The sequence below is a fragment of the Miniopterus schreibersii genome, assembly GCF_964146895.1.
Source record: "Miniopterus schreibersii genome assembly, chromosome: 13".
NCBI classification, from domain to species: domain Eukaryota; kingdom Metazoa; phylum Chordata; class Mammalia; order Chiroptera; family Miniopteridae; genus Miniopterus; species Miniopterus schreibersii.
Window position 1 is genome coordinate 19,832,681 of NC_138113.1, and position 12,911 is coordinate 19,845,591.

Genomic DNA, 12,911 nt, shown 5'->3' on the forward strand with positions numbered 1-12,911 from the left:
ATATGTCTGTGTGTCTGGGAGCTGGTGAGGGAGACAGCGAGTGTGAGCAGGAAGAGTGGAAACGCCTTTGTTCCTGTGTGAGGCTGCTGCTCCGTGGGCCTGTGTGTGCATTGTATGTACTTTTGTGCCTGTTTCTCAGGCCCCTGTGTGCATTGAACTTTCAAACCATAACAGAAACACTGAAGCTTGGCAAAGAATAATTATCTAATTTTGGAACATGTTATTATAATACCTACATGATGTGTAACGAACTTAACAATGTTCGCGTTATATTCACCAACTCTGAGTTGCAGGCCCACAACGCCAAGTCCTATGCACTTCAGAGGCTTCTCTAAGATCCAAGGGCAGAGCAGGCCCCAAAGAAAGCTCTTTAAGGAATATCCCCCCCCCCCCCCCCCATGGCTTCCTCACACATCTGAAGGCTTGAGAAGGGGGCAGAGCCTATCTTGGGATGACAACTGTTCCTCCCAGAATCCCTGTTTCTCCCCAGTAGGGGAACCTCTGGGGCTGGTAAGGAAACGCGTCCTGGGGTCCCAGAGGCAGGCAGGCTTTTCGGCCTGGGCCAGGGAGCCTGGTGATCAGCAGGGCTCCCCTTCCCGGCCGGGCTGAACCCGAGCTGAGAGTGAGGGGAATGTTTGCTGTTTGCTGCTGCTCCCTGTTGACTTTAGCCAGTAGCTCTGTTTACAAACCCAGGTTGGTTTTCCCAGCACAGTTAATTAGACCAAAGACATCTGGAGCGAGGGTTGGGAGGGCATCTGCTCAGAGCCTCCCCTCGCACCCGGCGGCCTCGGGCCAGCACCGGCCGAACCCAGCAGACCCAAGGTTTCCAGGGGAACCCTGGCTCCTCGCTCCGCCGCCCCGGGGGGTGCGAAGTTAGCCGGGCCCCAGGAATCGGGGTCGGGTGCCCCGACCTCCGCGTGTGAGGCAATCACAGGACGGAAACCAAGGACGCGGTCCTGCCCTCTGCCCTTCACGGCCCAAAGAACCGGGCAGACGTTCCTGCCCTCGTCTCCGCGCCGCGTTCCGCAGGGACACCCCCCTCCCGACACCCCGCGGCGGGGCTGGGGGGCCGCCCCAACTCTGACACCGCGGAGGGGGGCGCGCAGCCGCCGGGGCGCGGGGCGCCGGGCCGGGGGAGGGGCAGGGCTTCTCGCTCCCAGGAGGGGGGGCTCGCCGCGCAGCGCTAACGCCCGCGTGTGAAAGCCCCTCCGTCAGCACTAATGATGCAATCGGGGCCCGCGCGCCCGCTCCCCTCCGGCCCAGGGCCCCTCCGGGCGCGGCGCGGCGCGGCCGTGGGAGGACACGCGCTGCAGAACCGCCCGCGTCCCGCGGCTCCTGACCGCTACCGGGCCGCGGGGGCCCGGGGGGGGCGACTCGGGGAGGCCGGGGGCGCGGGCTGCACGGCGCATCTCCCAACCCACGATCCCCCCGACCCCACGGCCCCGGCCCACGCGCGCTCGCAGGTGCAGGGCCCTCCGCGCGCCCCTCCCGCCCCCTCCCCGCCCCCCCCGCGAGTGCGGGACTGGGCCCAGAGCTGCCGCCCCCAGCCCCCCGCGGGGCCGAGCCCCGGGACCCCTGCGCGCGGGCCCGGGCCCGGGAAGGCGCCCTGGGGGGGCGCGGGCCTCCCCGCCGCCGGGCCCGCCCGCCGCCTCCCGGTCCCGTTATCCCGCCGCCGCCCCGTTACCCGCCTCCGCTCGGGCCGCGGGCCCCGCCCGCCTCGGGGCGGCGGCTGGGCAGGGCCGGGCCCGCGCTCCGGCCGGCGGGGGGGCGGCTGTCAGTCAGCGCGGAGGCCGGGCCGAGGCCGGAGGGGCGGCGCCGGGCGGGCGCGCGGGCGGGGCCCGGGCCTTATAAGCGGCGGGGGCAGGGCGGGAGGCGGGCAAGTGTCAGGCGGGGAGCCCGCCGGGCCGGGCCGGGTCGCGCGGCCGGGCCATGCGCGCGGGCGGCCGGCGGGGCGCGCGGCGGGGCCGCCTCGGGGCCTGAGCCTCCGGCCGGGCGGGCGGGCGCGATGCGGCGCCGGCGGGCGGCGGTGGCCGCGGGCTTCTGCGCCTCCTTCCTGCTGGGCTCCGTCCTCAACGTGCTCTTCGCGCCGGGCTCCGAGCCCCCGCGGCCCGGCCGGCCGCCCGCGCCGTCGCCAGCGCCGGGCCCGGGCCGTCGCGGGGCCCGCGGGGAGCTGGCCCGGCAGATCCGCGCGCGCTACGAGGAGGTGCGGCGCTACTCCCGCGGGGGCCCCGCGCCCGCGGCCGGCCGGCCGGAGCGCCGCCGCCTGATGGACCTGGCCCCGGGGGCGCCGGGCCCGCCGCGCCCCCGGCCCCCGCGCGCCCGCCTCCCGCCCGGCGGCGCCCCGCGCTGGCCCCCCGCGGCCGGCCCCGGCCCCCCCGGCGCCCGCGGCCCGCGCCTGGGCTGCGCCGCGCTCCGCAACGTGTCGGGCGCGCAGTACGTGGGCTCGGGCTACACCAAGGCCGTGTACCGCGTGCGCCTGCCCGGCGGCGCCGCCGTGGCGCTCAAGGCCGTGGACTTCGGCGGCCACGACCTGGGCAGCTGCGTGCGCGAGTTCGGGGCGCGGCGGGGCTGCTACCGGCTGGCCGCCCACAAGCTGCTCAAGGAGATGGTGCTGCTGGAGCGGCTGCGGCACCCCAACGTGCTGCAGGTATGGGGGGGCTGGAGCCCCGGCTCGCGGAGACAGGCGGCGCCCGGGACCGCCCGGGGTAGCCGGGCCCACCGGCTCGGCCGCTCCCCCTGCGCCCCGGCCCCGGCCCCGGGGCGCGCGTCCCCTTGCGAGGGACTCCTGGGCTTCTCCGCTTCCACAGAGGCCAGGACAGAAGGGCCCAAACTTGGGGGGGGGGTCCGTGAGCACTTAGGACTTTGTGCACCAGGAAAATGACCCCCAGCCAGGACGCAGGACAGCGGTCATCCGAGTCAGGATCCCGACTGCGGCAATAGGTTGGTCCCCTTTCTGATGGAATCTGAACCCCGCTTCTCTCAACTTCCAGGCAGCGACTTGTTCTGACTTTGAAGAGGGGCTGGAGCAGCAGTGGGGTCGGTATGGGCTAGAAAGAGACCTTATTATGTACAGCTTGATTCTCAGAGAATATCCCCACCCTTTAACCCATCCAGAAACCGCTGGGGGCACTGGGAGGGATTGGGTAGTGGGCCAGAAGGCGCACAGAAGTGGCCCTGGGACTCTCCAGGCCTTAAAGTGGGCCCTTGAACTATTGGAAAAGCCTCAAGTTCTTAGCTCAGTGCTCAGGGGACAGGCTGAGGGCCTGAGGGTCACATTGTCTGAGCAAAAGTGGCCAAGAGGCTGGAAGACTGATAAGGCTAGATGCCTCGGTTTCTATTAAATGGGACTCGGTGTCTCCTGTTCATTGGGAGCAGAAGGGAGAGATGAGTCCCACATCTTGTCCCCTCCAGGCTAGGCTAATAAGAGAGTGGGCCTCTCTCAGTCCCAGCACTGCCCTAACACAGCCACTTCCTCCTCTCCCCAGCCCTCTGTCCTTGAGCCTGCCCTGGGATTAGACAAACTGTTCCCTTTGCACATGTCTGAGCAGACTGGAAGGGGAATCCCTGACGGCTCTTGGCCGACCGAACTAGGGTGATATGCAAACCCCATAGTGGAGGAACCTTGCCCACGGCTTCTGCCTCCTGGCCCACTGAAATTAACCTTTCTGCACCCAGCAGAACTGATCAGAAACCCGGGGTTCCTTCCCTCTTTCCACAGGCGTGAGATGGACCCTGGGCCTAGATGGGCATTGCAGAATAGGGTAGCTAAGCCAGAGAGCTGTGTACAGTCCTGCTGGCTCCCAGTCTCTCCAGGCTTCCCCAGCCCTGGTCAGACACTTGTGACTGAGTTCTGGGCTCTGAACTGGTTGCTGGAGGTCAGGCAGAGCCAACAATTGTGGGTGGTTATGCCTGGTTGCGTGGCTGACACAGTGTCTGGAGCTTAAGGGTTGGTTACGTGGCCATTCTAACTGGGAGGATCTTGTTCTCTTTGCTTTTCAGGGGCTCTTGAAAAGCCCCTACTTTTTGGAAACCCTGAGGTGTCAGGCAGATTCTTAGTCAGTGGAGAAGGGCTTGAGTGACTTAGCAGGACATTAGTGTTAATTGACTCAAGACAAGCTCCCCCCTTGGACAGGTTTGAAGTTTGATGTGCTTTCCTGTCTCTTACTACACTTCTCCCTCCCTCACTTACCCCACCCAAACTTCCTGACAAGCATCCAGCTGACCTCCCCCAGATGTATCACAGAATGGACCTCCACTGTAATATCAGCCCCCAGCCCAAAACACCAAAGAAAAAAATTGCAACTGAATAGTTTTCACCCATTCCCTCACTAGACCAAGACTGGTTCTGTCGGGTTGGTTGCGCGACTCTCACAGGGCCAGAGACTGGGGGTTGTTGCCCTGGGGCACGTGTTATAAGGTGGGTAAGGTCCCAGGTTCTTTCTGGTGGGTGGATGGAAGACTACTAAGGGAGGCAGGGTCCCTCAGTGTGAGTTGAGGGGCTGCGTTCGTCCCCAACCCCCAGGCCAGTGTCCCTCTTGCTCCTTTAGCAATGCTACCTCTGCCCCCAGGGAAGCCTGCCATGGGGTCTTCTGGCTCAGAAGGCTTCAGTGAGGGTGTGCAGGGAACTAGAAATAATGTTGTTTTAATACCTCTTAATCATTTAAAATTTCAAAACCATTTGACTGTTTGCTGAACTGGGGAGGAGCCAGCGACCGTTTCTTAGATTTCCCGCTCCCCTAGACCGCCAGGAGCCCCTCCCCCTCCCCCTCTCTGGCAGCCCCAAAGTTGGTGCTGAAGCTCTTTTTCTTATTTTATTGATTGATTTTTTTTTACAGAGAGAGAGGAGGGGAAAGAGAAAGAGAGAGACATCAACTTGTTATTCCACCCATTTATGCATTGATTCTTCTATGAGCGCCGACCAGGGATCAAACCCGCAACACTGGCACATCGGGGCAATGCTTCAACCAACTGAGCCACCCCACCAGGGCTGTACTGTGGGTTCTAATAGAAAATGCCCAGGACAGCATGTTCCACAGGGCACCTTCCAGTGCCTTGCTCTGGTCTCCAATATCTGCCTGGTAGAGATTTTTCTATCCATCTTCCTTGACCCCTCCCCAATCCACCCCTGATACACACACACACACACACACACACACTCCCTCACGTGATAGATGCCTCTGTAGCCCAGGGTCAAAGGGCTCAAGGGTCTTCCCTCCACCCCCTCTCCCTTGTCCCAGGAGGCCCCAGGCCTGCCTGGGCCCAGATTCTGGCCCTGCCAGAGTATATTTCTTCTCCCAAACGAACAAAAGATGCGACTGAAATGCTCAGCCTCACGCTTCCTGGGGGGGTTAATGGTGTCTTTTTATTTTTTCCTGAGGGGTGTTGATTAATACCTCGTTAACAGCGCATTTAATGACCTCCGGGTGTTTAATAACCTTCAGAAGTTTCCCACAAAGGCTCAGACTCTGGGCAAGAAAATGAGAACCAGGCCCCAGGGCTGCTCCCCTTACCTTCCCCCGCCCCACCAGGGTCTGGGGCCTCCCTGAGCTGATTGGGAAGGGGGTGGGGGTGGAGAGGGAAGAAGAGGGTGCCTGGAACTGCCCCCAGATCCCCCAAGTCGCATGCAGCCCTAGTGATATGATGGCAGACGCTGAGTGGTGCCTTTCCTCGTGCCAGCAGGGCCGGGACAGCCGGCTCCAGGGACAGGGAGCAGAAGGGGCATGCCTGGGATGGGAGGGGGCATGCGGAGTGGAGCTGGGAAGAGTGTGAATCATGGCACAAAGGGTGACAATATGCGGGGACATCTAGCTCGTGGGCTTTGCTCTCCCTGCCACCCCCCACCCCCATCGAGCAGCTCTCCTCCCTACTCTGGCCTGGACAACTCGGCCTTTTTATGTTTCTACCCCACAGGGTGCTGGCTGTTCTGAGCGTAGTCTCACCCCCAGCTGGTGTGCAGTGTGGTGGGAGAGGCTGGGAGAAGCAGGGTTCTCTGTGGATGCTGGTTTAGGTGTTAGTGACAGAGTCAGGCTGGGCTTCCCAGAAGCACCCTGACCAGCTGAGCTGTACCAAGCTCCTCCCCAGGTCATATGGAGTGGGTAGGCCTTTGTGATCATGCCCCCAAAGAACTGACCTTCCCCGGGAGCTATCTCTTACTACCACCCTCACTGATATATGTGCCGCCCCCCACCCCCACCAGCGTGTGCAGAGAACACCCAGCGACGTGCCCTTTAGATTCTTTGTTCTTACTGCTTGTTACCAGTGTGGAGGGAGCTTGCTTCTCCTACAAGGCTTGGGCAGAGAGAGAAAAATGAAACTGCAAAAAAGTGGAAATAATGAGAAATAGACAAAGAATGGAGCAGGGAAGGAGGTATAATAACCATTTGCTGGCTTATCAATTAGCAATCAATATTCTTGTAAAGAACCAGGCTATAGAATCTGCCATAAATTTGAATCCCTGCTCCTGCATTCATTAGCTATGTGACCTTGTGCAAGTAACTTAACTTCTCTGAGTTGGTTTCCTTACCTGTACGTTGGAGGTAATAATAGTACCTACTGTGCCCATTTGAGGTTATTATAAGAATTGGGTTATGGCAGTAAAACATATAACACAATGCCTTGCTCATAGTTAACACATCGTGACCGTATCAGCCCATTTGCCTGAGTGGCAAGAGGTAAGGGGCTGATGTAGTCAATAGGAACTCAGAGGGCTACAGGGACAGAGGGAGGCTTCCCAGGCAACACAGCTATTCTCTTCTGGCCCCAGCTGAAGCAAAGGCCTAGGGATGGCCGAGGAGGGGGGCTGGTGGCAGAGGAAGAGGGCATAATAGCCCATTCTTCCCTGTCCCCACCCCGGGACCTAATGACCCGCCCTGGGCCTCCCCCAGCTCTATGGCTACTGCTATCAGGACAGTGAGGACATCCCGGACACCCTGACCACCATCACGGAGCTGGGCGCCCCTGTGGAGATGATCCAGCTGCTACAGACGTCCTGGGAGGATCGATTCCGAGTGAGCAGGGAGGAGGGCCGGGCCCTGGGCTCTTTGCTGGGATGGTTCTCCCTTAGAAGGCCAGCCCTCCAGAGCAGCTTCAACTCCTCCTCGGCAGAGGGAGAAGGGAGGGAGGGAGGGAGGGAGCAAAGCTGACTCGGCCATCAGCCAAAGGGTTAAAGAAAGAAGCCAAACATAGAGGACCCGGACAATTTTTGTGCTCCAGCTATACACACACACACCACCCCCCACCCCTACCCCTACCCACCTCCCCCACATACACTCTCAGCCTGGTTGCAGAAGGGCCAGTGCCCTCCTCTTTCCACACACTGGACTAAAACCACACTCAAGATGCAACTTCAGCGAGGAGATCCATTATCCCCAGACGTCCCTGCTGCCCACTTCCCACTTCATGTTATTTTCAGGGTCAGGCCAGCCAAGCGTTAATAGGAAATCACTGGCTTGCTCTATAAGACCCCCGGCCTCGGCCCTTAGTGAGCACTGGGGCCTTTAAAAGGCCAGCCCCCCTGAGCTAAGTCCGGAGTTCCAAAGGAGGGAGCCCCAGGTCCCAGGAGAGAGCAGTGAGCAGCCTCGTGTCTGCCCCTCAGATCTGCCTGAGCCTGGGCCGCCTCCTCCACCACCTGGCCCACTCCCCGCTGGGCTCTGTCACCCTGCTGGACTTCCGCCCCCGGCAGTTCGTGTTGGTGGATGGGGAGCTGAAGGTGACGGACCTGGACGACGCACGTGTGGAGGAGACGCCGTGTGCGAGCAGCAGCGACTGTGTACTGGAGTTTCCTGCCAGGAACTTCACCCTGCCCTGCTCAGCGCAGGGCTGGTGCAAGGGCATGAACGAGAAGCGCAACCTCTACAATGCGTACAGGTGACCTCTCCCCCGCTCAGGAAGGCCAGCGAGGGGGTGGGCTGGAGGGCCTGGCTGGGGGCCCCACACCAGGTCCAGGAGGCCAGCCGGAGAGGGAGGCTCAGCCTTGACCAGTGGAGTAGCAGGGAGGGGAGGGCTTCCACCCAGCCCAGAAGGGAACATTCACGCTCCCGCCGGTGAGGCTAAAAATAGCCAGCCCCAAGGAGAGTCTGGGTGGGGGTGGCAGCTGGAGGCTTCTTAAAATAGTGTCAGACTCAGAGCTTCGGGCCATGACACTGACACTGCTCCCTCCTCTCCTGACCCTTTACCTCCCTGGGCCCCAGTCGTGGGGCTGCTCTGACACTGGTCAGTCGGCGGGTAATGTGGGGCTGAGCGGTGGGGAAGGCAGACTCAGGTTTGTTTGGTGGGTTAGTTGTGGCCTTAGCATGTGTCCAGACCCCAACCCTGAGCCTGAGTAGACTCCATGTAAGCTCTGGGGGATATGCCTCGTTGGTAGGCCTGAGGGATCAGGCTTCCTGGAGATAATCGGGGTTCTGTCTCAAGCTGGTGTAAAGGAAGGATGTGTCACCAAAGGCTGGACCACTGAGCCCCTGGTTTCTCTCTGCTTCAGGTTTTTCTTCACATACCTCCTTCCCCACAGTGCCCCGCCCCCACTACGGCCTCTGCTGGACGGCATCGTCAATGCCACGGGTGAGCTCTCCAGGGCCCATCTGCTTCCCCTCCCCATCCCCCTGCCCCTGCCCCAGCAGGTGTGGGGACGAGAATGACCCAGACAGCACATGGTCCAGAAACCATTTCCCAAGTGGCATTCTGTGGCAGACCTCCTCCCCAGTCCGCCGGTCATCTGGGCCCAGGATCCAGAGAAAGAGGGAAGGGCAGCTGCCTGCCTACCGAGGGCCCCCCTCATAGCCACCCTGCACCCTGCACCCTGCAGGAGAGCTCACGTGGGGGGTGGATGAGACCCTGGCCCAGCTGGAGAAGGTGCTGCACCTGTACCGGAGCGGCCAGTATCTGCAGAACTCCACCGCAGGCAGCAGAGCTGGTGAGTGGCCCTGGCGGGGACCCAGGGGCCGGAGAGGTGGAGAACAGGTGGGAGGGTGACCAGTCCCCCTAATTGGGCTAAGTGGCTCACGTCCCCCCCCTAAGGCTCATTTGGCCTGATAGACTGCTGACTGTGTAGCCTTCACTTGGGGGCCCCATCTCTGGCTGAACTAGAACTAGAACTTGGCCTTAAACTGGGGGGTTGACACCAACATCCTTTTTCTGAGTGGCTTGAAACTGCACCATGTACTATCTGTGAGACTTTGAGCAAGTTACACCTTGAGCTTCACCTTCCTCATCTGTGAATTGGGTTCGGAATTACCTGCCTCACAGAATTCTTATGGAGCTTAAATGCCAGGCGAAGTGTGTGAAAGCAATTAACCCGGTTCCCACCCCACAGCTGGAACACAACACGTGTTTGCTTCTCTCTCCTTCCTCTACACTTCTGGGGCTAGGAGGGCGGCTGGAGGTGGAGGGGGCTCCACACTGAAACCAGTCAAGAAGCCTTGGAGCAGGGGGAGGATCCTAAGTCACTGCTTAGGGCTCTGGTCCCTCCACTGAGGCCCTGGGGTTTAGCGTGGTTGGCAGGGGGGCTAGGGGTGGCAGCCTCCGTATTCAAGGAGCTCCGGCCAGTCTTAGGGGTGGGGGAGCCCTCGTTAGCCCTGTAAATAAAGTTTAACGAGGTGAACAATGGCTGGCTCTGTCCCTGAGGACGCCGTTTATGGGGCTGTAAATCACAGCCAGCCCTGGACTTTGGTCTAGTCCCTGGTAGAAGGACGCAGGAGGGCGGGGTGACCAGGGGCCCAGGGCTTCTGCATTATCAGTCCAGAGCAGGGCTCCCCAGGCAGTGGGAAAGCCGTGGTGACCCGGCAATCTACAGCTGAGCCAAGCCTGCTTCCTGATGGAGAGATTGCAGAGGCTCTTTCTGTGTAATGGGAGGAGATCTCAGGTTCTTCCTCCAGCCTCCTCCCCAAACACTCAAGTTGTGGATTCCCAAATGGTAATTTTTGTGTTTTACATTCATTTGCATGCCTCTTAAGTTCAAAAATCCCTGACTGCCCCCTTATCTGAGGGGCTTGCCTAACCTCTCTCCCCAAGGCCAGGAAGAAGGCCACCCTAGACCTTGTGAATCAGAATCAGCATTTTAACAAGATTGCTTGGACATTAACATGCACAGTGAAGTTAGAGAAGCCCACTCTAAATGTCCAGAACGTTCTGACTTTAGCTTGGACAGCGAGTGACTCTGGGTGTGCGTTTATCCCACAATGTGTCCATTACTGCGTGCTGCCCGAGACAGCTGCATGTTCTTAGATTCGGGAGACGTGTGTCTCCCCAAAACTAAATCTGACCATTGCCTTTACTGAGGAGTCAGCCCAGTCTCAGCGTGCTGGCTGCCTCATCTCCACACTAAGGGGACTGGGCTGCGTTTCAGCTTTGTCCTAGGAAGTGAATCTTCCTGTCCTTTCCAGAAAGTGGCCAAACCCTCACCCCAGGGCACACACAGTTCTCACCTGAGCCCCATCCCCACCCCGCAGAGTACCAGTGCCTGCCAGACAGCACCATCCCCCAGGAAGACTACCGCTGCTGGCCATCCTACCACCACGGCGGCTGCCTCCTTTCCGTGTTCAACCTGGCTGAGGCCGTGGACGTCTGTGAGAGCCATGCCCAGTGCCGGGCCTTTGTGGTCACCAACCAGACCACCTGGACAGGTGAGCAGTGGGAAAGGACATCATGAGGGAGGTGACCGGACTTCCCCAGAAGAGATTGATAGTAATGGTCCTCCATCAGAAGCCAGAGATGATGAGAATAGAAAAAGGCTGAGGTGATAAGAGACAAGTATATGTGTCCTCACGGCTGTCACATTAGGGAGAGTGGCCCTGCCTCCAGAGAGAGAAACATCCAGACCTATTTATCTCCCACCTCTGCCCCCAGGTCGGCAGCTCGTCTTTTTCAAGACAGGATGGAGCCATGTGGTCACTGATCTCAACAAGACCACATATGTGAGGACCTCTGGCTGAGGGCTCGGCTGACCGGCTGACCATCCCCGCAGCTGGGCTTGCCTGTGGAGGGAGTGACTTGCACTGGCAGCACTGCATGTCGCCCGGGAACCACTGCAGACAAGGCTGACATCCCAGACCAAGGTGACCAGGACAGTGTGCAATAATGCCAAATGTTAAAATGTGAGTTTACCTGTCTAGGTGCGGGACTGCTGGCTCCAGGGCTAGGAATCCTGGGGGCTGCCTGCCTGCGACCCTCTGGGCCGCCAGCAAGGCTCAGGCTGGCCTCCCCGTGGGAGCTCTGCCCCTTACTGGGACAGTTCCGTGGGCAGCCCCATCACTGTGTTCGTAGTACGAGAATGTAGCCAAAGCCCCGGCTGCTGCTGCTGCTGTTGCTACAGGTGCCATGGCCTCGCAGGGGCCGCATGGAGACAATCGGTCAGAGTGTTCTCTCAGCTGAGCTCCGGACAGGAGACGTGATGGGATGCTCCAGGAAGTCAGTGGCTCTGTACCTGGGAAGGCCACCCGACCAGGGTTTTCACGGGCCCGCCCGGGGACAGTGGCAGAGCACACGTGGTATGAGCCAAGACGTGGGGTCGAGGAGCAGGTGCGGTTTGAGCCAGGACTTGGGGTGGGGGTGGGGCCGGGGCCTTTCTGCCTCATTTGCTTTCAGTGAAAGCCAAAAACAGCCAAAAACAGCCTCTCCCTCCTCCTGGAGTTTGTATATCCAGAAGCTTTTGTACTTCTTGTTCATTAAAATGTTTATTTTTGTAAAAAAAAAAAAAAATCAATCAATTAATAAAGTGACGTTTCACGACAAGGCCTCTTCCCAAGCCACTGTTTCTTGGGCTGACTTACTTGGCCCTCAGCTATGTCTTGGGTGTATGTTTGGGGGAGGGGCAGTGTGTCATGAGGGATGATGTTTGAGTGAGTGAAACCTGAAGTTGGCAAAATGTGTTTTCAGGCCCTGCTCGTATGGTGCCCACCTCCCTTCTGGGCCATCCACATCCATGTCAGCACAAAAGATAAGAGGGACTTCGTCCCTAAGGAGGTTCACTTTTTAACACACACCGGCTACTTCTATACAGACCCTCTAGCTAAAGGAGTGATGTCTTAATGGTGGGATGTCAACCATCTCAGGGGACCCCACGCAACCTCTGGTCAGGTCAGCTTTGCCCTGTTCAGGGTTGGGCCTGGCCATCACCACCACTGCCCTCCACAAAGTAATGGGCACTTTTTTTTTCGGAGTCTTTTTCTGAGCAAGAAATATATGGAAAGTAAAGAGAAAGGAAGGCGTGGCCGGCATGGCTCAGTGGTTGAGCGTCGACCTATGAACCAGGAGGTCACTGTTCAATTTTCCATTATCGCACAGGCCTGGGTTGTGAGCTCAATCCCAGTAGGGGACATGCAGGAGGCTGCTGATCAATGACTCTCTCCCTCTCCCTTCCTCTCTCTGAAATCAATAAGAACATTTTTAAAAAGAGAGAAAGAAAGGAAAGCCTAGGAAAAGACCAACCCCCTCTTCCAGGTTTTAGGAGGGAGGGTCTAGCAGGGGAAGGCCCGACTGTATGGAAGCCCAGAGCAAAAAGAAGACCTAAGGGTTCCAGGTCACACTGAGGCCAGAGAGAGCCCCAGCGTGGACGCACGTCTTCCAACTTGAAATTCCATCTCTTCTCTCTTGTACACTATCCTGCTTCTAGAACATTCTTAAAGTGCACAAACCTTTGAGGGCTTTAAAAAGAATAACCAAACTTTAACTCGACCCAATTTCTCCTCAACAGATGTGGTTGGTATAATTTCTCAAATGCAAAATGCCCTTGTAGTTCTAAGTGATGGAGGAGCCAGTGTTAGCCCTGGAGTCCTCACCACTATGCCTGAGCCACATGCCCTGCATCTTGCCTCTGGCTGCTTGGGCTTGGTGATTGTGGGGGGGTGGGGGGGCCAGGGGGCCAGTCAGAGCCGCACACCGTGACTCAGCCAAGTCAGATCCTGCCCATGCTCACCCCC

At 59.3% G+C, this 12,911-nt stretch overlaps 1 protein-coding gene across 1 annotated transcript; it reads left to right on the forward strand.

The window, feature by feature from the left end:
* The first annotated feature begins 1,979 nt into the window (after positions 1–1,979).
* Positions 1,980–11,735, forward strand: PKDCC (protein kinase domain containing, cytoplasmic). Its single transcript, XM_081155949.1, has 7 exons — positions 1,980–2,647; positions 6,885–7,007; positions 7,595–7,866; positions 8,477–8,556; positions 8,801–8,908; positions 10,443–10,616; positions 10,840–11,735. Exons 1-7 carry the CDS (start codon positions 2,006–2,008, stop codon positions 10,923–10,925), a joined length of 1,485 nt encoding a protein of 494 aa, XP_081012075.1. The 5' UTR covers positions 1,980–2,005; the 3' UTR covers positions 10,926–11,735.
* Positions 11,736–12,911: the final 1,176 nt, after the last annotated feature.